Source organism: Misgurnus anguillicaudatus, chromosome 16 (assembly GCF_027580225.2).
Source record: "Misgurnus anguillicaudatus chromosome 16, ASM2758022v2, whole genome shotgun sequence".
NCBI classification, from domain to species: Eukaryota; Metazoa; Chordata; class Actinopteri; order Cypriniformes; family Cobitidae; genus Misgurnus; species Misgurnus anguillicaudatus.
This window is the reverse complement of record NC_073352.2, coordinates 33,034,272-33,061,718: the sequence shown is the minus strand read 5'-3', so window position 1 is coordinate 33,061,718 and position 27,447 is coordinate 33,034,272. Positions and strand designations below refer to the sequence as shown.

General features: G+C 39.3%; 1 protein-coding gene across 3 annotated transcripts in view; it reads right to left on the bottom strand.

Annotated features, from left to right (window-relative positions):
- psd2 (pleckstrin and Sec7 domain containing 2) overlaps window positions 1-27,447 on the bottom strand; it is a 76,010-nt gene that overhangs the window by 29,526 nt on the left and 19,037 nt on the right. The window contains exons 1-3 of one of the 3 annotated variants that reach the window (XM_055177744.2): window positions 19,080-19,310; window positions 9,127-9,635; window positions 5,278-5,997 (exon numbers count right to left, since the gene is read on the bottom strand). In XM_055177744.2, the coding sequence (XP_055033719.2) occupies window positions 5,278-5,997; window positions 9,127-9,557 (1,151 nt within the window). In that variant the 5' untranslated portion in view covers window positions 9,558-9,635; window positions 19,080-19,310. Of the gene's footprint in view, window positions 1-5,277; window positions 5,998-9,126; window positions 9,636-16,210; window positions 16,507-19,079; window positions 19,311-27,447 lie in introns of those variants that run through there. The other 2 variants (XM_073854525.1, XM_073854526.1) reach the window with 2 other exon arrangements.

The following is a 27,447-nucleotide window of genomic DNA, read 5'->3' as shown; positions in this document are numbered from 1 at the left end:
GAGAGAGAGAGAGAGAGAGAGAGAGAGAGAGAGAGAGAGAGAGAGAGAGAGAGAGAGAGAGAGAGAGAGAGAGAGAGAGAGAGAGAGAGAGAGAGAGATTGTGTATGTGTATCCCTCTGTGCATCCTGTAGGGATAATCATCAGTTCGACATCATTCACCCTTAGATCCTACATACACAACCCGGATTGAGCAGAACCAGACAGGAAGTTGTGTGTGTGTGTGCTTGCTTGCGTGTGTGTGTGTGTGTGTGTGTGTGTGTGTCAGAAAGAGATAAAGAAAGAGATAATAAGTGTCTGAAAAAGAGAATAATGATCTTCTTTCTTTGTGTGAATAGGTGTCGTTTCAGAGCGGGGTGGATGAGATGGGGTCTGGAGGTGGGGTTGTGGGTTACTGGGGGTATGCAGCCAAAATTCAAAAGAGTAAAACATACAAATGAGGATTTGCGTCTCCCCATATAAAGCAGATTTGTCAATATGTTAGTTAAAATACTTAGGAGAGCATTTTAAAAGTCTCTTTTAAATTAACCAGTTTTTCAAATGGTAATCGATACTCTAAATAAACTACATCTGGTTACTACACTTTTACTATTATATAGTAATAATTATTAATACATAATTATTTTTTGTGAGAACTGAATATAAATGTAGACCATTTGACAATTAGTTGGTTATAACTAAAAAATATGTTTTACCATTTTCATTATATTATAAAAAAACCTGGACTTTTTTTATCTCTGTGTGAAGTAACTTCCACTTGACAGGTTAGCTTAGCAGGCTGACTGATTAGCCTAAATGATGAAATGTTAGCTTAACAGACTAAGGGCCAGATTTTTTAACAGATTTACTAATCATCCCACGATGTTGGGATTGACTAAAGACGCACAGTGGATAATTAGTGCTGAAAATGTGTGCTATAGTTATTTTTGCAACTAATCTTTGCATTTCTAGGCAACCTGATCTCACGAATTTCCATGGCATAGTCATGGAATTTTGTGCTAATTTTTCCGTGGCATTCTCACGGATCTCCGCATTTTTCCGTGGCCCTGCTATGGACTGTCTTTTTCCGTGGCATTCTCACGGATTGGTTACTCAACTGTTTTGTCCTATTTTCTTACCATTTTCGCTTCGGTTTCGCGGAGATCCGTGAGAATGCCACGGAAAAATGAGCACAAAATTCCGTGACTATCCCACGGAACTTTGTGAGATCATGTTGTTCTAGGACAGGGCTATTCAATTAGTTTGTCGTGGGGGCCAGTTCATAAAAAGCATTTTAAATGAGGGGCCGGACATATAACAGTGATGATGACTAAATTTTCCTACATTTAAACATATTCATGTTGTATTTTGAAACTGCATAGCAACAAAATCAGTGCATTGTACAATAGGCTTTTTCTATAAACATGTATTTTGAAACTGCATTCAACAACATTAGTGCATTGTTAGATGTCAAAGTAGGCTTTTTCTACATCCAGACATGTTCATATGTTGTATTTTAAAATTGCATAACATTATAAGTGCATTGTAAGATGCCCAAGTAAGCCTTATTCTACATTTAAATAGGTAAATAAGATCCATATCACACTTATTGAGAATTTAACTCATTTACTCACTTCAGTGCACATAACAAAAAAGTTTATAATATGGAACATAATTGTTTTATGATGTTTTTTTGTCAAAAGCTAATTATTACAGTAGCCCTATTTAAACTACAACAGCTATCTTAATAATTGGCAAACATTAGGCTAACTTACCTTCTAATAAACAGAATATGTTTTTAGATTTCGCAAGAGCAGTAAAATCAGGTGTATGTTTGTCAGCGCGATACGCACACAGTGGTGCCGGGGCTGGGCTGTGAGCGATGGGCGACAAACTATACTCGTTTTATTTGCATTCTTGTGTGAGAACGATGACTCGCATAATATTTGAGCCTTTGTCTGCTTTGAATTTTGGAGAAACGGTAGGATCTTTTTGTCTAGTTCACAAAATCGTTTCAACGAGTTTCCTTTATTAAGACATCTAACGTTAATGTCATTGTGGATAAGCATAAACATATCAGACAACAATTATCGGAAAAGGTGTTTTAAGCTGAAAATACAACAAATAAAGTTAAAACAACCATAGAGTCCGGTCTCTTAACTCACCACTGTCTGTCAGCTATCGCGTCTTGAGACGCGGGCGCGAGCGGGGGAGGCGATCGCTTTGAACTTGTGGACCAAAGCGGGAATATAATCACGTGACACAGCTGCTCGCACCAGTCACGTGACTCGCGCTCTGCAGCTCATGCTGTATGAAACAGACGCACGCGCATCAACTCGTAACTGTACGGCCTGTTGTCTAACTTACTAAATTTATTTTAGAGATGTCTTTTTTACAGACTACATAAAGGGCCGGATCAAATTAGCTTGGGGGCCGGGTTTGGCCCGCGGGCCGCCAATTGAATAGCCCTGTTCTAGGAGTTTCCCTTTCAGACGTTAATTTTGGGAAGGAGAGATTTAAATTATTTACGCAATCCGTATGTTATGACTGGTATTTGCGCCATTATTTAAGGCTGAAAAAAGCATGTCTTTCATTTCTTCAACTTATATTTTTTGTCCTCCAGTTCTTTTTAAGTGTACTATGGCTTCGTTAGCTGGGATAACACACCCTGAATTTTCCGCTGCGATATCTGTGGTGCTGAACTCTTATTCGCGACCCTAAACTAATTTGCGCTACTCTTAGTAGATTGCTGGTCATTATGCAAATCAGCGTTTGCGCCTGTGTTATTTAATTTGCGTGTTTTTAGTAAATAACCCGCAGATATTACCACTCCCATCTGCGCTTTTTTGTAAGTGCGCTCTGACGCTAATTTGCCCCATTTAGTAAATCTGGCCCTTAATCATTAGTTAACTAAGAATGAAAATATTTGATATGGCAATTTTTGGTTTGTTTTTTGTTTAGAAATCATCAGAGGTGTAAGTAGTCAAGTATTTTACTCATTTCTCAAGTATGTACTTTATCAGAGTGCTTTATTTATGATAGTAAGCGCACAGTTGGCGGTACCCATTGACTTCCATAGTATTTGTTTATTTTACCATCATTTATCAAAATATCTTCTTTTGTGATCAACAGAATAAAGAAACTCTTTGAGGTTTAGAACAACATGACGGTGAGTAAATTATAACAGAATTTTCATTTTTGTGTGAACTAGCCCTTTAAGGCTTAAATGATAAAGCATTGTATTAGCAACACAAAGGGTTATAGATTCAATTTCCAGGGAACAATTATTGAATTGAATGCACTGTAATTTGCTTTGGATAAAAGCGTCCATCAAATGAACAGCATGCCTAACAGTACATCTTTTATCTAAAAAATGGATTTAAGGTGGAGGGGGATCTGATTCTGAGCAGGGAACAAATCTTGCATGGCACCATCAGAACACCATAAAGAAACAGATCACATTTCATGTTGCATATTGATCCACTGTGTGTAAGGCGGCAAGTGTTGACAGATCAATCACTAATCGCATCAATCTCAAAAAGGACCAATGAACCACAAACATTGTGAAAATGGACAAATTGTTCTAAAGATGGTATGAGGTTGTGTAACTGTTTCCTTTCAAACGCAGAAATTATTCAAATCATTGCTATTCCAGATAAAAGCATGCTTTCAAGCACACACCCTCATGCAAAGCAAGGAAAACTTTAAACAGCAGAAGAATTGGTTGAGCGCTCACGAATAAACATTGCATGCATTCCCTCTGCATTACTCCCTGAGCTTTATCCCAGTGGTAAACAGAATTTCTCATTAAAAACCAATACAAATATAGTTCAGTTCAGGAGCCCAGTGAAAATTAAATCAACGTTTTGGCTTTTGGCCCATGTGTTTAGATTTGAACAATGATGTAACCACATATTCAATATGCCCCTGTACCGCAGTTAGTAAAGCATCACATCAGCAACACAAAGTCTTGGGTTCAAACCCAAAAGAGCACACATATAATACAAAAAATCTGTATATAGTTCAAATGCAATGCAAGTCGCTCTAGATAAAAGCATCTGCCAAATCTATACATGTAAATGGCTTTGGTATGTGGCGTATATGCTAGGGTATAAGGTTTAGGACAAAGTGTGAGTGGTTGAATTTTCATATCTTTGCTGTTTGAATCTCCTATGACAAACATTAAGCTACACTTTCTCACATAATTCACCTTAATGGACAATCTCTCAACAACTCTCTCTTTGCCAGTTAGCATACTGCTGGTGCGGCTGTAGATATGCTAATAAACAACATACGCCATTCTTTCCCTTTTGTAGGCACATCCACTCATTGACAGAGTTATCAGCCAACCATATAGCCAGCATGCAACTCCAATGCATCAAAGAACTGCTAATGAACAGCATATGTGGCTAGCGTAGTGTTACCAGCCTCTGCTAGACCACAGGCTAATGATGTTAGCCGCTAATACAGAGAAAGAGGAGATTTAATGAATAGCTTATTCATGCATTCCATGCACGGGTCAACTGAAAATATTATAATGGCCCTTTCGGTCAATGAAAAGCATGCTGGTTGCTAGAAATGGTATAGAGGAACGCTAAGGGTTATGTTCAGACAAGCGGCAGTCGCATAAGCACAGTGCGAGTGAAAACTAGAGCAAGACTCTCGTTGTGAAAGAGGAAAGCCAAAGTCGATGATGTCACTCCCTAAAAACAATGCCTCATTCAGTCACACTGGGGGTCAGGAAGCTGCCGGTCATTTAAAACTGGGGAGGAAAAAAACGACAACATCTGCTGCTGGGTACAGTCCAGATGGATGCAGTGAGAGAGAGAGAGAGAGCAGCTATATTACATCCATCTTTCATTGGCTCCCAGAGGTGGAAATCTTTCCTCTTGGATACTGGCTCAAAGTCAGATCTTAGCAATATAAAGACGTTTCCAGTCTGCTGGGCCACAGTTTGAAACTCCCATCAAGAGCAGGATTAAAAAAACTCAACCTCAGCAAATGATGGCTGGTTTGCTAGACTAATTTCTACGCAGTTCTCGTCTGATGCTACGATCTGCCATATGCCTCATCAGTGCAACTATTAGCAAAACAGTCATTGAGAAGCAGACTTGCATCTTGACTTTGTAATTCCAGATGTGCTATTGTCTCTGTTGAAAAAAACAGCATGGGGCCATACTAGTGACTCACTAGTTTGGAACAGGACTCAGCAAAACCAGACTAAGTACTGCATGCCATCTGCTGGGCAAATAAAGTAAGATTTTGCGTGATCAGACCAGTTACCAGACTTTATATTCTTACCTTAAAGAGTTTGGCATGGTTCCCCCGCTCTCCTCGTTCCCAGTGTGGAATCCATTAGGGATGCTCCACTGTGCCGGTTGGCTCAAGACATTTTCCGACCTGCTTCCTGGTATGGTGGTTCGTAGAGGACTTCCAAAACCGGCTCCATCCCTGACTCCCTCCCTTGTCGCATCCGACCCCAGCTCGGCCTCCCCCTCCTGGTTCTCAGCTCCTTCCTGCACAGTCTCCAGCTCCAGTTCTGGAGGTTCAGGGCCCATCAGAGCCCTCTGCTGGATGAGAGGGGTGAGCGGGGCCTCAAAGCTGACGCAGCTGTCCGTCTCGTCCGTAAGCGACAACACGTCCAGAGAATCCAGACTGCTGTAGCAAGTCCCACCTCGCAGAAGCTCCGATTCAACGATACGTTCGAACGTTGAGCTGAAACCGTCCTGGCTTTCTTTAGTCCTGTCGTACTCTTCCTCACCTTCGTCTTCCTCCTCCTCAACGGCTGTCGCCTTGGAGACCCGCTCGACAATGCGCTCAAACGTCGAGCTGAAACTGTCCTGATTTTGCCTCTCGCTCTGCTCTCCTCCGTCCTCGTCTTCTACCTCAGCATCTGCTTCTTCTACAGAGAGCTCAAACGTGGAGCTGAAGGCATCCAGATTCCCTTGTGCCGAAGGTTCTTCCACAATCCCATCCTCATCCTCCTGGCCTTCGCTGTCATCTTCAGTCCCGTTCTCCAACCTGTAGCGATACAGACACTAGTAAACCCATTCTTAAGCCTCAGAAAATAACATGTTAAGCTACACACAATACAAACAGCCCTGGCTAGAGTTCTGGCTCTATGCACAAATGGCTGGCATGCACTGTTTGTGTTCCTATCTTTAGTCAGGCTGCTGTCACAGTTTTTCTTCTCGACTGCAGTGGCAAAGTCCCAGCAGAGGAGAGCATCATTCAGGACAGATCCCTTGCCACATGCAGCACTCAAAATACCTCCCCACCCTCATTGCAGCATGCGTGTCACATCATTTATGAGTGCTGACACTAGCTGGCATTCCATCACACTGATTTCATGCACATTTTGAAGTATCGCATAAGAATCGAGTGATGGATTCAATTTAATTCAATTCAATTTTATTTATATAGCGCTTTTCAGGCAGGGGAAAACACCAAAAAATCGACAGACAATATAAGTAGCAAAAAAGGGGCTATGAATAAACTTTACAAGTGAGCGTATTATTAATGTAACGTATAGAAGACGGTGCTTAGTTAAGCCAATGTCGGCTGACTCTGCGGGGTTGAAAAACCTCCTTGGAGAAACAACATCCCGACTTTTATTAAGCCTAGGGGGGGGGGAAGACCTAGGAGGAAAAAAACCCTGGGAGATATATATATATCAACTGTATATATATATATATATATATATATATATATATATATATATATATATTTATACAACAGTTCTTTCTGGTTCTCGAATCTGATTGGCTAAGAGGTATGCGATATTGTACTGATAACGGCACTGTAACCGCTTCACCTTTCATATCATTCCGCCACCTAGTGAATGGAGGTCCTAAGCAGGCTCATCTCTGAATGGAAAAACACAGACTCTCACTCTCCGTGTGTCTTATTAGTTTACTAGCTCATAAATCAGTCTGTCAAAGATCAGCGCTCTTGGATGTTACGTTACAGTTAATGGGAGAAATGTCTTGTCACATCGTGTGGACGATTAACACTTGGAAAGAGGAATATAAACACTCGTTTTTTTTCTGGAGCTATATTTCTCATCAGAACGCGAAAACACCGTGAAACAGCAGGTAAGCACCGCAGCTTTTAAATGTGGACATTGATCATTTACTTAATCGTGACGTGACTATTAAAACATGTTATGAGATATCGCCACTGGTATATTTATAAGCAGCATGCAAAAACATCTCTCTGACACTTATAAAAACCCGTTTTATATAGTACTGACAAGAACAAAGTTTAATAATAATAATCGAGTGCTCGTATCACGTTAAGAATAAATGAGAAAGCAATAGTAACGTTATACAAGTATAGTTTTATTAACTTTTACCTCGCGCCAAATCAATAACAACACAAAAGACACTAAATATGAATTAAAAAACAAGTAATAGTTTGATCATGACACCAAATACTGCTGATTTGATCTCATTTTGACAATCATAAACAAACAAGGCCAACATGAGAGCCAGGGTATCTCTGTTAGAGGTGTAGCCCAGAGAGGGCGGTGGTCAGCGGGGCGAGTGAACACTGACGTCCGCTCATGCTTTGGTCCTCATTCGTACCGAATCTCACTAAGCAAACGTTCAAACAGGCGCTATCTTTACTAATCGGCTGCAGATTTAAATATAATACATATACATTCTCGACTGAACTAATCTTAAAACTACACTTTGTGACCACGAAACGGTAATATAAAGTAACGGCTTTTCCGTCCATTGAGTTGTTATGAGCTTCAAAGCAGCCGAAAGTTTTACCTGTCATTCTGGCCGCCCTCAAATCCGTGGCGGAAGAAGTAGTTCTCAAACAAAGAGGCTTTTAAAATAACTCCGTTGTTGTTTTCTAGTTTTCGTTTTTCAAACGTGTGCCGTCGAACTGTTGTATAACAGTCTCGTGCCTCTGGCCTAATCACAGCCGTGATGATATAGAGCTATATCACACTCCTACTCGAGCGATATTGCTTAAATATATATTTATGGGATGTAAAGTGTATGTAAACGCATAAGGAGATTAAACGGGTTCTGTCGGTGGTTGTTGGTCAGGCATCGGCTGGGCATCACGTTGAAGGACGGCCAGTAGAAACACAAAAGTTTTTATGCTATCTTGAGGTAGTTTTTGACGTATGCGAAAAAGAGTAAATGCTAATTATGGGATATGAAAATGGATTTGTTGAATAAATTTTGGCGTAGCAAACAATAAACCCACGTGACTGCTCGTCTAGCTGTATCAGCTGAAGTTGTATTTACCATATATGGGGCTCGACGTCGTCGCAATGCCCTTGCCGCTAGTGCCTGCATTAAAAATTCTGCATTTCTTTTTCTGTTCACAGCATTCAGTTTGGCAAATACAAGCTGCACTGCTAAGAAATGTATAACTTGCCAAATCGTGACTACATGCGGCCCAGTTTTGTTTAGGTGTTTCACAACATAACTGATACTAAATAATTTATCTTAGCATAGCTAAAATGCTGTATTGACACATTATTTTTCACATACCGTAAATTTTTATTGGCTCTACATTTCACTCTTTCTGAAACGCACAGATTTGTAAAGCGCTGAGTCCCTGATTGGCCAGCTAATCTGTATGTTGTGATTGGCCTGAATACCTTTGACGTCAGCAGGAAATGTGACGCCTCTTACCATGTTTGAAGGATTCGCTCACAATGCAATGATAACAGGAGTTAACTTACAGGCTGTGAGTCCAAAGTGGTAGGAGTTATGATAATGTCGGTCTTTTCTACATCACCAATCACAGGAAGTAACTGTTGCCTACAATCCGTGTGTTTGTTGTAGTCCAAGAAAAGAGATTTTAAGTTGGAGACGATAACTCACGTCATAGTTTACTTTGGGGTTTGTACCTTTTGCACATTGTTAACATGTACTAATACACACCTACATACCAAAGGAAATGTAAAAACGTGAATCGGATGGTAGGTGCTCTTTAAGAAACAAAAGTTATGATACAGTTGATATCAAGTTTAATTTTTGGTCAGAAATATGTTGTTTAATTGTGATTTTAGCACAAAATTTTATAAATATCTCTCTTTTCCTTTTCAAGCAGATGCAAACATGACAGTCTAATGGTGTGACTTTAATTTGGTTCACTGACATGTATCATCATATTACTGACCTCAAAGGACACAGGAGCTTGGTTAAACCTTCTGCTGAGCTTTGGGGCAGCAAAGTTTGTGTGTTTTCACCTTCACAGATGTTCTTATTGCCAGATTCAGGATAGACACCCTCAATCTCTCCATTTCTTCCTTCCTCTGTTAATCGTACTTTATCTTGGTCCATTTCACTGGGTTTTATATTTTGGGTACTCTTTCCACAAGTCCCTGATCCCAGTTTAACATCCACCTCTCCAGTCTCCTCACTGTCCACCTCTGTTCCAACCTCCTCTGTACCATTGCATGGCTCCATGTTTTCACGCTTAAAGCTTTCTGTCTTCTCTTCTCCCATCTCAGACTCTTCATCCTGAATTTGAGAGATCTCAGATGCCGGTGGTGTATCTGGAGGTGGACTCTCTTTGTGGAGGGGGTCATGCTGCCCCTCCTGACTCATGGTGGCCTCCTCAATCACGGTGCCGTGACAATCTGGGGTCACAAGGTCAGGAACAAAGGACGGGACTAAAGTTCACACCTATCAAAGAGGAAGACAGAATGGAGCAATAAGATGCAGAGAATAATTTTCATTAGTATGCAAATAAGTACAATCTCTAATATTTCTGTGGACAGTAAATTTTGGATAACATAATTTTTTAGCAAGGAAGGGCTTCATATCGAAATCCCTGACCGAATCCTCTGATCTCCGACCTCTGACATTGGTTGAGCCAGTGATCCTGTGTTGGATTGGCTGGAATGCTCAGACAAACAGAGCAATGTTTGATAGCTTGAGTGTTTACATGTGAATGGTTTACTTGTAACGGTGTCTGCATATTGAACTGGGATAGGAGATAACACAGAAAAAATAAACACAATAAACAACACACACATCTCCATTAAAGTAATGTGGATAATAAATTTACCTTCCTGTCCCTGTCTGAAGCCAATACTGCAGTCCAGGAGAAACCTGTCAGGCCAGTGTATAATAGCACAGCTCACTAAGCATTATAGGGGGCATTAAGCATTTCTAAAGACTAAAGCAGTCAGGTGGCAGAATCCTAAAAATTTAAACAGCCATTCAGACTCCATTACTTGCTGTCATCTCTGTGTTTTATCAGTCCTGCAGAAATGCAACCCACTGAGGCGGCACTAAGCAAACCTGATACACGGTTGATGTTTTACATCCTGCATGCATAGGGTGACCATAAGGTGACCAGATTTTTCATATGACAATAGGAACATGTCCTAGTTCACTGGTTAAAATATCCTTGAAATCTTATTTGTTATTGTCTATGAATTTACAATCGGGGACAAACCCCTTTTGAATGTTTTCATCTTTTTATTGTTGTGGGTTTATGGAGAACTGAACACCAAAAAACGGGACTTGTTTTCCGGGGACATCTGGGCACCTTACCATAAGTGCCATTTTTCCGGGACGCGTCCTGGTCAGGATTTCGGGTGTGTGATGGCGCAGTGGATAAGACACACGCCTTTGGTTTGAGAGACCCGGGTTCGAATCCACTGTGACACACCATTGTGTCCCTGAGCACTTAACCCCTAGTTGTTCCAGAGGGGTGCAACCTCTGACATATATAGCAATTGTAAGTCACTTGATAAAAGCCTCAGCTAAATGAATAAATAAATAAGTCGTGATTGTCGACCGCATACGTCATCATTTGAGGTAAAAAATATACAATCATTGTATTTTCATTCATACCTTGAAATGTAACGATTGCTTTTCTGGAATAATAAACCATGATGACATATGCAGTCGACATATACGACTTCTGGAAGACGCACCCGAAATCCTGGCCAGGACGCATCGCGGAAAAATGTCACTTATGGTCACCCTATCCATGCACTTAACATACACACTGTATTCTCCCTGCCACAGTAATTAAATCTGTGTCTTATTCTAAATTGTGTTGTGTGCCACATTTTAAAGGCACAATATGTAGGATTTCAACCACTAGGGGTTGCATTTTCAAAACAAAAACAAATTAAAGAAATTAACTCATTCCCCGCCAACCTTTTTTTTGAAAAGTTGCCAGCCAGCATTTTTTTGTGATTTTCACAAAAGTTTCACAAAATGCCTTTCAGGAAAATTTTCTTCTAAAAATATATAAACATACAAATATATCAAATAAAAGAACAGCCCTTTTGCTTTCAAACAAACAATAAATAAACAAAATGGGGGAAAAAATGTTTAGTTCTATCTATATTATTTTTTTCTGCTTATAAACTCTTAAATATGGGTATTTTTCTTCAAAAATATTTTTTTTTAGCAAATAGCTGAAATGAAGGCAATTTTGGGAAGGAATTCTGTTAGAGATCAGATTCAGAATGATGATCAAAACATACACATAGTTTCAAATTAAAAAATAACTTTTTGCTTCAGTTTTTTTTATAAATTGGGTAAGTATGGTATTACACATTACCCTAAAAACTCAGGAAAACAGCAAGTTTTTTTCATGCAAATATTTTCTCTTAATTGACGAGATAACTCGTCAATGATGGGGAAGGAGTTATTAGTTTTGTTCGACTTGATGCGGTGCTGCGCAGACCGATCGGCGTCTGACTTAAAGCAGTGCATGCCGGTTAGTAATTTTGTCCGACTTGACCTGGCGCTGAAGGCATGTGACTGTGTCATATGGTTTTAAAGAACCGCGAGAGTGATTTGAGATCAGCCGCCTGAGTCAGCCAGCGTAGTTCGCGAAGAGGAGCTGCACGGGCTGTAATGATAACACAGCTGTTTCACAATTGGTCAGATTCACCACATGACAACAATCACGTGTGTTTCGTGTTTATTTTCACGCCCTCATTTCCACGAATGCTCACAAATCTGGATTTTTATAACAGTTAAAGCTCTTTTCATGTAATCGCGATGTTATATTGTGTCATGTTCATCAAAATAAAATGGATAAAAAACGTAGACCCCACTACATTGGTATTTAAATAATATATGCTTATGTTGTACTTTATTCTTGTAAAAACAGATGCTGTAAGCCTCTTCAGTTCCACTCATGCTCATACACGGACATTCAAAACAATATAATTCACTTTTTATGTTGTTTACATCTTACAAATCATGTTTACTGCGATAAAGCAAGCAAATGCCACGTGATCAGCCATGTCTGACGTAAATGCAGCAAACTACAGGAACCACAGCGTGTCCGACTTCACGTCTCCGTTTTGGCTAATCTCGCCGATTGGTTACATCCAGCCGCAGCCGATGTCGAACACACCTGATGATATTATGAAGAAGAGTGGATCGAAGGGTAATGATGTTTTCACCATCCAGACATGTATAGAATATGCCAACAATATTCATGGATGAGGTAATGAATTATTTTTTTATTACGGGTATGTTTGATCAAACTATTTTATGCCATCGTGACGAATAAACTGCAAGGCACAAGAGTTGCATTTTAGATGCTGTATAACCACCACTTCTGTATTTGTCCATGTGTTGCCATAGTTTCTACAAGTGGAAACCGAGGCTAGCACGGACATTACTTCACTGACAAGAGATGAGCCATTATTTAAAATTTCTGAAAAAAGTACACAAGTGCATGAAATAAATCACACTGTGGATATTTTATTACAAAATTCGGTCACACTTTATTTTACGGCATCACTGTTACAGTGTAATTATACATTTAAGTACTAAGTAATAATCATTAACAACATGTACTTACTATAGGGTTGGGGTTAGGATTAGGGTTTGGTTTAGGGTTAGTTGCATGTAACTATACATAATTAACTGTTATTACTATAATAATTACATGTAGCATATGTAACAAAGACACCGTAAAATAAAGTGTTACCCAAAATTCTTACATGTTGTGGCTTTAAGGTCAGCATTCCTAAACCAAATTTACTTCCCTAATGTGACGTTACTGACTCTAAAAGACAAAAAAAGTAGAAATGTGGGGAACTACTGTTCATCTACCGTAATTAATTTGATCAGACAGGTGACCAAAATTTTGCCAGATGATAATTTGCAGTTGAAGGGGAGTACTTTGGTGAATGGTATCCAAAAGTAACGGTAACAACAATCCCTTTGACTACCAGCTTGGAGATACTCATTCAATTTGTGATCTAGATGTGGGCCGAGGGAAGGTTAGCGTTATAAAATAAAGCCAAACAAGCTAACCAGCTACATTTGCCGTTCCCATTGAAATACATTCTGTTTGTCCATGTTAATTGAATTATAAGCAAATATCCGCTGGACACTTTATGAGCTGTAATATAATTAGGAGCTCTGTCCTGAATTGTACCGTATTCAAAGTGCACATTAACATGAACTGTGCTGCTAATGTTTACCAATAATGAGATTAACATTTTTAAAAAGGCAATATATTGTGATCAGTTGCTGTATCCTGTATATTTTTAGTCAAACAGCTCATGGAGTTTGACACTCACCCCAAACCAAGATCACAAACTGCACTAGTACAACCTTTAAAATAAAAGTGCTTCACGATGCCATAGAAGAACCATTTTTGGCTATACGGTTCCATCAAGAATCTTAAACATCCAAAGAACATTTTTGTTTCAAAAAAGATTCCTTGTTGTGAAAAAGACTCTTTAGACTATAAAAATAAACCAAAAATGGCAGAAGAACCCATTAAGCACCTTTATATTTTGGAGTGATGGATCCAGGTTGGTAGTATAAGGCAGTGGTTCCCAAACTTTTTCAGAGTGCGGCCCCCCTTGTGTACGGTGCATTCCTTCGCAGCCCCCCAAAGAAAATTTGTGACAAAAAACTGTTCTAAAACTCAACATTTTAATTAAAAAAAAAAACAACATTAAATTATACAAAAAAGTAGTGCTTTTGGTTAGTAGCCTTATTTTTTTTAGGTTTAATTACACAGAATTCATGAAAAGGGGAAACCCCAAAGAAGCTATTAAAAGCTTTTAGTAGGGGGCCCAAAAGCATCATACAACATATAACATACAATACCAAATAAATACATCAAAACACATTCACTACAACAACAAACCACAGACGATCCCAGCACAAATATAACACTTATAAATGATCAAGAAGTATACGTTAACAGCAGTTTTCCCTTAAGATTTTCCTTAAAAACGGAGACAGGATGTAACATTTTAAGGTTTTCCTCAAGCTCGTTCCAAATCTGCGGGCCTCTACAGACTACACTCAGGGACGTACATTTTAATCGTCTTATTTTACCAGTAATTAAATGTTTATCCCTTGTGTGATAAATATGCTGGGGTCGGCTGATTGGAATAAGTTCACACAATCTATAATTTAGCTCATGAACAACCTGGAAAATCATGCAGGCATTCTGAAAAATATTGTATTCGGCAAGTCTTAATAGCCCGAGGCGATAAAACAATGGACGCGAAGGGGTATTTGGCTCAGACCACGTTAATATCCGTATAATTTTTTTCTGTAAAGACTGTATTTTATTCAGATAACTCGTAAAAGTGTTACACCATATGACATTACAATAGTTTATATGGGACTCAAACAAGGTTTTATATAAGATGACAAGTGCTGACTGTGGAAGAAAATTCCTTATTTTGAAGAATCGTCCAACATATTTTGATAATTTTTTTACTAACTGATCAATATGAGATTTAAATTGTAGGCATTCATCAATAACAATTCCGAGAAATTTAGTGGTGTTTACTCTTTCAATAATTTGTCCATTTATTTTAAGACAGACATGTTTTTTTGCCAATTGATTTTGTTTGGAATGAAACACAATATAATTTGTCTTATTTGTGTTAAGAGATAATTTATTGCAGCGAAACCAAACAGCAACATTTCTTAGTTCTCTATTTATTGTTTCTTCCATTTCATCTAGACTCTTATGTGACAAAAATAAGTTTGTGTCATCAGCAAATAAAACCTTGTGTAAAGCCAGTGTGGAATTTTCAAAATCATTTATATATATTAAAAAAAGAAGAGGGCCCAAAATAGATCCCTGAGGGACTCCACAATTAATAGGTTTACTAACTGAGATTTGTTCATTAACACTTACATACTGCTGTCTACCATAAATAATTTCTAAACCAGCTAAGGGCTAATCCTCTAACTCCATAATGGTGTAACTTTGGTGTGTAAATGTGTATTAGTACATGTTAACGAAATGCAAAACGTACAAATTGCAAAGTAAGCGATGACGTGAGTTATTGTCTCCAACGTAAGTCAACTGTTGCATACAATCCGTGTTTGTTGTAGTCCAAGATAAAAGATTTTCGTTGGAGACGATAACTCGCGTCATCATTTACTTTGGGGTTTTTACCTTGTGCATATCGTTAACATGTACTAATACACACTTACACACCAAAGGAAATGTAAAAATGTGAATCGGATAATAGTTGTGCTTTAAAAAACAAAGGAACTTTACAATGCTATAAAATAAATGTCTGAATAGTTCCAAAAAAACTTTAACATCAAAAGAAACTTTCTGTTTAAAAAAGATTTTCATTAGATTTTTTGAGGAATAAAAATGGTTGTTCGATTGGCATCACTGCGAAGAACCCTTTAAGCACTTTTATTAAATTTTTTTTAAGTGAATGTTTGGTAAAAAGGCAAACAGGGTGAGTTCTCATATAATATTGTCACTTGAAAAGCCAAAGTGACTCTCATTTTGTATTCTGCTTTGATGAATGTTTGCTCTTGAGTGGCACATTATAACATGTTTCATGAATATCCACACCAGACGAATTCAGAAAGAGAAGAGAGGAGAAGGAAAGACAAACATGGTCTGGAATGTAAACGGCACACAACATTTAAAGAAAATCCCTCTTTTTGGCAGAGAAACAGCCAAACATTCTTTAGTCAGATGTGAAGCTATTGCTTTTCAAGATTTAAACTCAGCTGTCTAATGCTTAACATCTGATTGAATCAAATCACAAAACCATTACATTTAACTTCTATGTCTGTCCTAACATGCCACAACATTAGGCAACAACTATTGTCTGTCTTTAACTACCAACACTGGCATACACAGCAATTCACCATCTATAATCCTACAGATTACAAATCATGTGCTCACCTTTTTGACCTTTAAATACACTGATACCATGCAAAACATTTTGAGATGACATTTAGCAAATACCCTCTCAAACAGTTACCTTTAACCTCTGCTCCACATTCAAGATGGGTTATCGAACATACACGGTTAATGTTTGACATTCTGCCCCGGTGCTTGATACTCAAAGTCCATCCCAGCTGCAGATGATCTTTCCACATGGAAAGCAAATAAGACTCGGGCACGTGCAGTAAAGTACCCTGCTGTCACACAGACAATCCCATACAGCCTCTGTGTCCTGTAACTGCCAGACGCTCGTAATTCCTACAGCACCACATGCCTGCCGAATAACATGACAAATAACTACAACGTACTGACAGAGCATGTAAGAGTGACTTGTAATGACACCTACTCATGTCCTTGTGGCTTTATAACATGACTATCTGAGACACTTGCCTCTGATTGGTCAATTATGGCATGAAATATCTCTAAACAATGCAGCCTAACTGACAGCTTATCCGGGAACGTTTGTTTCCACATAGCTGTGCTTGTGTTATGCAACTTGTGTGTCTGCGGCCTCTGCAAGTATTAACTTTAATTCAATATAACATGTCCGTGTATTTAATTGTTTGTTTGGTAAGTAGCTGTGTAATAAGTCTGTTTTTATTTTTGTAGGGCAAAATATCCTAATCATTTTAAGAGTGCATTTATAATTTTTAGAATTACCGTTGAATGAAAGACTAGCATATATGTTGTTTTTATGTTTATATTGCTTTGTGTACGTGTGTGCACTTGAGTCCTGTCAGCAGAACAGCAGGCTCTTCAGAACGATCAATCGCGTTTAATTACTTTCACCGGACCTGTCAGTAACCTTCACTCACTCCATACAGACACACACCGAGACTCATGCGGCTCAGTGGGCCTTTAACAATCACTGATAAACTCTAAAAAAAGAGGCGATCGTCACATCAACATACATTACAATCCAGCACTCAATCACTGCCATCCAAAAAATAAAAACCTTCAGCACACAGATGTTCAGAGAGATCTGCCTCCACCTTTTGGTTGTGGTGTGATTTCACGGTTGTACATTGTTTTTTTTTTTTGCAAGCACCTTCTTGAATTTGGCTTCACCTCACATTTGTCTTGAATGGATTGAAAAAATGAACCATTGCCTCGGGGACCCGAGACGGAAACTCAACATGGGGTCAACAAGGCATACAGAGATGCCAAAAAAAAAAAAGAGTATAGAGAATTGCCCTTGCTCTCAAAACTGAAAGTGTGAGAGGTATACTTGAGCATTACAAAAATATGTAATGGTGATGTTGTGTCTGGCTGTCATTTGTGTGATTAAAAAAAGCTTTCAACACTGTGCCAAATTGCTTGAAATTGCATTCCAACAAGATGGATAAGGTCCACTAGAAAGACATTGAGCTGTATCTTATAAAATAGATTTAGTTTGAACAGATACTGCTGTAAATACATTCTTAAAAAGGTCCATCAATCTGGTACAATAGTCCACATCAATAAGAATTCATTCCCACAATGAGGTTTTAATGAAAAGACACAAGCCTATCCAACCCATCTGATCTACCTGTCTAGCACTATTAACACAAAAGAAAACTCTATATCACAAACCCTCTCTACATACACCCCACACAGGTCATGCTGTCTGGACGTCTTGGTGACCCACTAACCCTTTACAGACGTACAGACCGCACATACACACAAAGACTGAGTATTACAAACGATCAGCACGCGGTATTTAACTCTCTCGAGTGCAGTAGAGGGCTAAATATATTGATGTCGTCTACCTTACCCCTATATTGCCGGCTGCGTAACGTTGCCTTTCCATGCGTAACGGGACTTCAGATGATAAGTTGTAGGTGTGGGCTAAGCGATAACAAGATGTTTTAATAGTTTCTGACACGTCAGTGGTCCTGTAAAGGCAGTCCACCACCAACTAAGCGAGTACTGAGCCGTGCGTAAATGTGATTTACATCACCCCGTTGTGTCAATTCGGCTGATGTCAAGGTCAAACGTCCTATTGTATTCCGTCACCGTATTACTTTCAATGTCTTCGCTTAAATCATCCTGGAGATACAGTAAATCAAATCTCTCTCATCAGCGTCAGGTTGCAGAAGACGCGTGTACACACGCGCGCCATTTAACAGGCATAGAACAAGTGATCATTTTGGGCGTCTTGTGTCTCGTCTGGCGCACGCATGTCTAGATGTCTGACGCCTCAATTTAGCAGAGAATGCACGTGAAAGTTGGCACACTATGCATTGCAATCCATTGCAATGTTGCACTTCATTACTGCATCTTCCATTTACACTAAAACCGCGCATAAAGGATGCATTATTTTGCCCACTGTGCATAATGCTAGTTTTATATCAGAGCGACCATTTCTGTGCACCTGCTTTAGTATCAAAGCTCGAGTTAATACATCATCCGCGTGTATTTGTCTCACACATACAGTGGTTCCTTGTGTTAAAGCATCGTGGAGTAAAAAAAAACCACACAAACACACACAGAGGCTGAAAAGCAGCCATATTATCCCCAGCCTCCCGGTGCAGTAACCATGACAACAGGATGGCTGGGAGACACTGCGCTCTCTCAAAGGCTTCGGCTGGTGCTTTCTTCCTTCCAAAATAGACCACAGAAGCCTTTCAAGAGCGCCACGTCCTCCATATAAAGCAGAAGGACTCTCTCTCAACCTCTGAAAGAGACCAAGACCTCACATATAACTTAAGATCACATCTCAAGAAAAACTGCCGGTACAGCAAATACGCGCAACTAAACATACAGCATCTGTCATACGAGCATCAAACACCAAGGGCATTGAGAAAAGGCAGGAATGCGTTTGCCATCTCACCGTCTGATGAAGTGATGCATGCGTTGATCTAATTATAAGCACCCCTAATGAATTTATGAAATGTGCGATGAAACGAAATTAACAAAACACTTACCACTTAAATGCGATTCAGGTGCGTACTGCAAATGATGCGATGTTACAGAGCCATGGATACCATCTAAGCGGCTCGTTCGCTTTTCTTGTTATGGGGAGCGGTGCAATATCTTATTAGAAGCGAGTCTGACACCTTCCGTTTCTCCTCGCCACCGCGTGGACGCCGCACATCGACAGACCGGCTGCGCGTGAGTGTTCGGTGTATGCGTGCGAGTGCGCGAGCTCTGGCGGCTGTCTCGTGCCCCCGCGACGCGGCGGTTCAGATCGGTGGCGGAGACCCTGTTGCTCACGGTCTTTTCACATCAATAATACATTATAAAGCACAATGAATGCGCACTGGGGGTGCTTTCAAAGAATATTCACACTTGCTCATCACATAACCATTAGGTCAATCACTCATAACCAAAATGACAGCTATTATACTTTAAATAGTATTTTCCTCAGGGTGGGTTTAGTCAAATTTTGTTCACACATTCATTCCATGTAGCAGGTCATATCTAGACGTTATGTGGGGTAAGTTGTCACAATGGGAATCTACTATTAAACAACCTGTGATTGATTTCATTATCAAAAATTAAGCAGTTAAACTTCTAATAATTAACAATAAGGCAAGAATGAAATATACATAACATACAAAATAAAAACTGATATTGTAAATAACAAATTGCACAAAATAAAACTTGCCCTAACTTTTATAAAAAAAAGTGTCCTGTAATGTATGCCATGTAGTTTTGCTGTGTCACCTTTATATCTAAATGCTGTTGAAAAAATATAATTATATTGTTCTTTAGTTTGGGAATATAGATTTAAAACCGCTGTGTACTTTGACTCATATCACGTTCACCATTTAGAAAACACACCTACAGACCCATAATCTGGATATTGCACAAAAAAAAACTGTATCGTTTTTACAAGCAAGCACTAATCTGTCAGTCAAGCAGCTCTTTATATCTGTGCACTGTCAGAAAAATTTGTCAAAAATGATCCCTAGCCTTCACAGAGGCAGCACACTTTCAAAAAGTACAAATTTGCACCTAAAAAGCTCTGTACCTTAATGGTATATTTTAGGACCCCATAGGGACCTTTATCTGACACTATGGATGGTTCTTGACCACTTTAGGATGCAAAAAACATGCAAGACTAACAATTTTTTGTATAGCCAACGTAATATCTCCATGTGACAACTGTCTGGTACCCCCACTCCTCAAACAGACACATTTGCATATATTGGTTTTCACTTCTGATAAAGACGAACATTTGCATATAATGAAAACCTAAAGCGATAATCCAATGTGTGGAAAGAAGCTTCTCCAAAGAACAGCTGATCCTGCGTGTGCGCACTTTGTACCAGAGAATAAAAATGAGCTGGTGAGCCGCCCACTCTTTTCAACCTGATGGAAAAGTGAAAAGGAAAGGACTGATAGAGAAAAAACAGAACAATACACCATTCACCTGCGCTTGTAGTGCATCAGGGATTATGGGCACTGCTATAGTTTTACATAATATGAGAAAAAAGGTAGCCAGGACCACCAAGATCACTTCAGCAGACAACCAGACACTGTCAATCTTAATCACTTATTCATTAGACCTCCACCCTCATCCATTCCTTCATCCCATGGGGTTTGGTGGATGCAGGTTGGGGGCGGGTGGGACATCCCGATTCGACAGCAGGATGATTCCTGATGGAGTGTCTGGGGTGGGAATGTTTCAGCCAGGTGGTGGGTGGAGTGGGGGGTAGAGAGAAGGTATAAACGGAAGAGGTATTTTTTTATAAAGGATAACTGGGGGAGGGTGGGAGAATAAAGGAAATGTGTTTTAGAGTATAAACAGATGGAAATTATTGTAGCATGAATGAACAAATGGACAGACAGGTAAGAAGATACTCTAGATGTGGATTGAAATGATTTAAAAATATATATATATATATGAGAAAAACAGGAATAGTCCAAAAATGTAAAAATATCTTCACGTTCTTCCAAACCCAAATGCTGTTACACAACGAACAGTTTAGTGGCAGGCGGACACAGATAATGGTTCTTGAAAACATTCACTTTTGCAATACAAATAACTCTTTGGGAGAGATGGATGTGGGGTATGATGGATTGAGACAGTGACAGAAAGAAATGAATGATGGATGGATAGAGGAGGAAAATATAGTTTGACGGAGACGAGAGGAGGGTGACTAGCCTCAAGGGTGCTTAGCAAGCAGAGACAGGAAGAGCGTAAGGACAGTATATGGATGAAATCTGATTGGTCATTTGTGGGTCCAGAGATGAGAATAAAAGAGACAGCCAGTTTCCCAGAGGCCTCTCGTGAACCCTGGCCTACTGCTCTCAATAGGCGGTTTTTCCACTACATAAAACACACTGGCTAGAGTCCAGCAGGATTGTTTAAACAGAAACACAAATGGACAGAAGCATGTGAGATTGCAGGATGAATGTAAAGACTGTGGCGATTGGGCGGCTTTTTAGCCTAGCATAGGAGAAGAACTAATAAAGGTGCAAGGCATTAAAATCCATGGGGATATGGGCAGGTGAAGGAGGCAGTCATTGAAAATATCCCAGGGTTGAGATCTGGTGCCTGTGGTGCCCATTTTAGTACAGTGAACTCATTCTCATGTTCAAGAAACCAATTTGAAATGATTCGAGCTTTGTGACATGGTGCATTATCCTGCTGGAAGTAGCCATCAGAGGATGAGTACATGGTGGTTATAAAGAGATGGACATGGTCAGAAACAATGCTCAGGTAGGACGTGGCATTTAAACGATGACCAATTGGCACTAAGGGGCCTAAAGTGTGCCAAGAAAACATCCCCCACACCATTACACACCCACCACCAGCCTGCACAGTGATAACAAGGCATGATGGATCCATGTTTTCATTCTGTTTACGCCAAATTCTGACTCTACCATCTGAATGTCTCAACAGATATCGAGACTCATCAGACCAGGCAACATTTCTCCAGTCTTTAACTGTCCAATTTTGATGAGCTTGTGCATATTGTAGCCTCTTTGTCCTATTTGTAGTGGAGATGAGCGGTCTTCTGCTGTTGTAGCCCATCTGTCTCAAGGTTGTGCGTGTTGTGGCTTCACAAATGCTTTGCTGCATACCTCAGTTGTAACGAGTGGTTATTTCAGTCAAAGTTGCTCTTCTATCAGCTTGAATCAGTCGGCCCATTTTCCTCTGACCTCTAGCATCAACAAGGCATTTTCACCCACAGGACTGACACATACTGGATGTTTTTCCCTTTTCACACCATTCTTTGTAAACCCTAGAAATGGTTGTGCGTGAAAATCCCAGTAACTGAGCAGATTGTGAAATACTCAGACGGGCCCGTCTGGCACCAACAAACATGCCACGCTCAAAACTGCTTAAATCACCTTTCTTTCCCATTCTGACATTCAGTTTGGAGTTCAGGAGGTTGTCTTGACCAGGACCAAACCCATAAATCTGTTGAAGCAACTGCCATGTGATTGGTTGATTAGATAATGGCATTAATGAGAAATTGAACAGGTGTTCCTAATAATCCTTTAGGTGAGTGTATATATTACTGGCCTAAATGAAAGAGCTCTTTTTTCAACAAGCCATATGAATTGATGTATTTTTATATTCATTTAAAACAATCTTTAATAATCATAAATATATATCTATGCTTGAGCAAGAACTACTGTAAGACACTAATTATATGTATCTGTGCAGCCCCTCCCTGTTAATACGTAAATGTTTAAATAGATGCTGAATCGTACAATGTAGACGTATTTGCAACATTTAATAGCATTATTATGTTTATACAGCTACGAAATGTAAAACATTTACAAATCTTTTTTACCATAAAGATTGCTGTATAATTTCCCTTTAACCATTTTATCGATAATGTTACCACCCTAACCCATCCCAAACCTTACCCCAAAACCAAATGCTTTTTATTAGGGCTGTCAAAAAAGTAATTGCGATTAATCGCATACAAATTTTGTATTTGCATAATACATTTGTGTGCGTTTATTGTGTATTATATTGTGTATATATAAATACACAAATACATATATAAATTTAAGAAAATGTTATGCATGTATATATTTTTTAAAATTATATATAATATAAAATATATCCAAATCTAAATAAGTATGTATATGTAAATACATACATGCATGCATTTGAGTGTATTTATATATACAAAATAATTACACACAGTTCAAACACATATATTATGCAAAAACACACTTTAATTTTGTATGCAATTTATCGGGATTAATCTTTTGACAGCCCTACTTTTTATATAAAATAAAAAAATACATAATGCATTATTTTTTATATTATGCAACATTACAGACAGAAATGTGTAGGAAAATTTAAGTAACAATATAGCATTTAAAAGACATTTTAAGCCGCTAATACTAATCAGTTTATTAAAATGAGCAGGTACTAAAAACATGTGATGCACACAGGATCACTCGACGCGCAGAACACATATTTTGAAAAAAGGAACCACACCCATGACGAGCTACATACATGTTGTGACGAACTTCGCATCAAGTGCCCTCGAAAAAAGGGCCCCCATCAAGTGCCCGGCCGCCACTGCTATGTTTATGTGTAAGAAACCCCAATGCCCACCAAATGCCCATTTTTATATTTATAAATAGGAATACATACATATTTGTACGTATGTAAAGCTGTTTAACGTATTAGTCCTGCCAACACTTCGATAATTTAGGTTTCAGTGTGTTTGAAAAAGTAAAATGTATACGTGGTATCACAATTTTTGTAAAAATACATACATATTCTCATGAGTTATTTAAGGCAGATTATTTCATTAACACTTTAAATGGGTTATGAGCATGAAATGAGGCATTTATGGGTTTAAATACCTCCTTGGTTTGCTGTGAATTACTGCCATGATGACTGGTGACAGAAATGTCATATTTTAAATGTCAGAGTGTTTAGCCATAATGGGGCACACAGACCAAACAAAAAAGGCCTGAGCGGGTATCTCGACGGCAACGCTGGGATCTTTACACATTCATTAGACGAATACAATACCAGCTGATCACTCTTTGTTTCATGCATTGTCCCTGTGTGCAAGTGTGCACAAATGCCTCTGTACACGAGTGTGTGTCACCCAGACTGCTGACGGTGCAACAGAAGAAAAAGACGTTGCAAAAATGTGAATTGATCTACTATATCTTCATGGCATTGTGTCTGCTTCCATGTTCCCACTGCAGATGGGATCTGTGCCACAGACATGCTTACACATGCAAAGCCTGAGCACGTGAGTGTGGAGGGAAACTAAAGATGTGGAGAGGAGAAAAAAGCACAAACTGACATTTACACATTTATTGCAGCATTCTGCTGTCCTGTTACAAAACACGTTACATAAAGATGTCAAACTCTGCCTGTCAGGTGGAAAATTGAAAGGAATAACAAAGAGAAAAAAAGAGATTTTAAGAGTCGCTGTGGCGACCAGACGGAGGGACACAATTATGGCTCTCCAATAATTAGCCAGTCAGCACGAGTTACCGTCAAGCGAGACAAGCAGCAGATCTGACATGCAGATTTATATATTTAATTCCCCCACAGACCTGATGAGAGAGAAAGTGTTGAGGCGTTTTTAAAGTTATTAACACCTCCATTATCACTCACACACACACACACACACACACACAGATGCACACGCGGATGATCTCATAACTGACGGGTTGGAGATGTTATTGCACCGCTTACCCAAAGTTATAAGTCTGAGTGGTTGCCCGGGCATTGCTGTGCGGCTGATAGGGTGTCCTGGGTGGTTGCTAAGGCATTGCTATGCGGATATTATGGTGGCCTGAGTGATGGTTACTAGGATGCTGCTATATGGTTGATAAGGTGGCCTGGGTGGTTGCCAGGGCATTGGTGTGTGATTGATAGGGTGGCCCGGGTGGTTGCTAAAGCATTGCTACGCAGTTAATAATGGTGACCAGGATGATTACCAGAACATTGCTATTTGGTTAAAAAAGTGGGCTGTGTGGTTGCTAGGGCATTGCTGTGCGGTTGATAGGGTGTCCTGGGTGGTAACTAGACTGTTGCTATGTGGCTGATAAGGTGGACTGGGTGGTTGCTAGGCTATTGCAATGTGGTTCATAAGGTGGGGTCGAACTGTTCATACCATTTAGGCTTTATAATTTAATCTAACAGTGCTGAAAAATGATGACTTAACTCAAATGAAGTGAGCACTACAAACACAAGCCTCTGTGATCTTTGCATTGTCCTGTTAATTGTTTGCAGCCGCAGATGTTGTATTTTTTTGTTTTTGAGATTCTGCATGAATTGCGAAAACTTAACGGAAGACCTGGTGCGATTTTCACAGCCCACGACGTAAGTAGGCATTTTTGACGATGCGAATAATACGCAACTCAATCTGCTGTAATGACTTTTCTGACCCCGACATGCGCAGTGGGAACAGCCTGTGACGTGAACCGTGAAGGGGTCTATAGTGTGCCCTGTGTGGTTGCTAGGGTATTGCTATGCAGTTAATAGTGTGCCCTGGGTGTTTGCTAGTTAATATGATGCCCTGGGTGGTTGCTAGGCTATTGCAATGTGGTTGATATGGTGACCTGTGTGGTTGCTAGGATACTGTTATGTGGTAGAAATGGTGGCCTTTGTGATGTCTAGGGTATTTCTATGCAGTTGATAGGATGCCCTGGGTGGTTGCTAGGGTATTGCTATGCACTTGATAGGCTGCCCTGGGTGGTTGTTAGGGTATTTCTATGCAGTTGGCAGGATGCCCTGGGTGGTTGCTAGAGTATTGGTATGCCGTTGATAGGATGCCATGAGTAGTTGCTAGGGTATTGCTATGCAGTTAATAGGGTGCCCTGGGTGGTTGCTAAAATATTGGTATGCAATTGATAGGATGCCCTGGGTGGTTGCTAGGGTATTTCTATGCAGTTGATAGGATGCCCTGGCTGGTTGCTAGGGTATTGCTGTGCAGTTAATAGTGTGCCCTGGGTGATTGCTAGGGCATCACTAGGCTTGCTGTGGTGTTCCATGTCTAAGATAGGATTACTCAAGGTTTGCAGAAACGTGAATACTATGGCACTAAATCACTCATTCAATGACATATGCATAAAAACATTGCTCACAGAGGGAACTGCTAAAGGACGCAGGTCAGATCAAAAAGAAATGTGAATTATGGTTCCAGTGAAAGTGCACTAACTAATACAAACATGTAAAAGAGAGAAAGTGAGAGATACTTACCGGTTGACCTTGCCAGCTGGATCTACTCATATACAGACATATGCGGATATAGATTTCTAAATGGTACAGACTGTAAGTTTGGCACAGTGGAGGATGGGTGTAAAGGGTGTAGAGTTTAAACCAAGACCCTTCATTACCCTAAAACCAAAACACTGCACATGCTTACCCAAAATCACACAGGCAGGGATGTATCACCATCCACCATGGGTTTGGCATAAACCACAGGCCATGACTGATCTCTGACATTCATACAGTCTCTTGAGACGATATGCATTCAGACAGTCACAACATAATGAAAGCTTGAAGCAAAAAAAATGTTTTAATTGGTGTAACTGCAAATTTATATTATTTAATTTATTTTATGAGTTTTCAACTTTCTTTTTAAGATCAGCCTTTAAAGTTAAATAAATCAATTCTTATGTCTCATCTTAATGTACAAACACAACCAACTTGTTAGATCATTTAGAGATGACTAAATTGTTTGTGTCTTATGATGTTCAAGCCAGAAATTACGATATGATGAAGCATGAGCTGTATTTACTTACAAAATAAATACAAAACGGTCCGTAATTTATCACATATATAATCAAACCCTCTGAAGTTGCTTCAAAACAATAATACAAAAGAAATGATAGGAGAAAGTCTGTATTAGTGTCATAAATCTTTATAAGCAGCATATCCAGGTGCAAAAGCAGAAACAACAGTCACAGCTGTATTTTTGATAACAGACAAATGTGTTTACAATTAATGTGAAAAGAACAATAGTTTTAGTTTGGTGCACCATTTAAAGAGACTGCTTACAAACCAAAATCTCCTTTAACACAAGGGGGCGCTGTTTATTTGTGAATTACACACTCGCCATTTCTAAACTATTGCTCCATCATTGATGTTATTGAGGATGTGGTAGGAATAATATTGCAAAGAACTATAAACTGCAATTATAAACTGCATTTTTAGTCTAATTACTCATTATAAATATATTTTAGCTAATGATTTTATCCAGTAGGCCTACAATCCTTTGGTAACCAGTCCAGATAGAGTAAACCATTTGAATTTGGTTGATAGGCAGTAATTGGGTAAGTAGACATGGGCCGGTTACTGGTCTCACGGTATACTAAGGATTAAAAGAGTCAAGGTTTCAA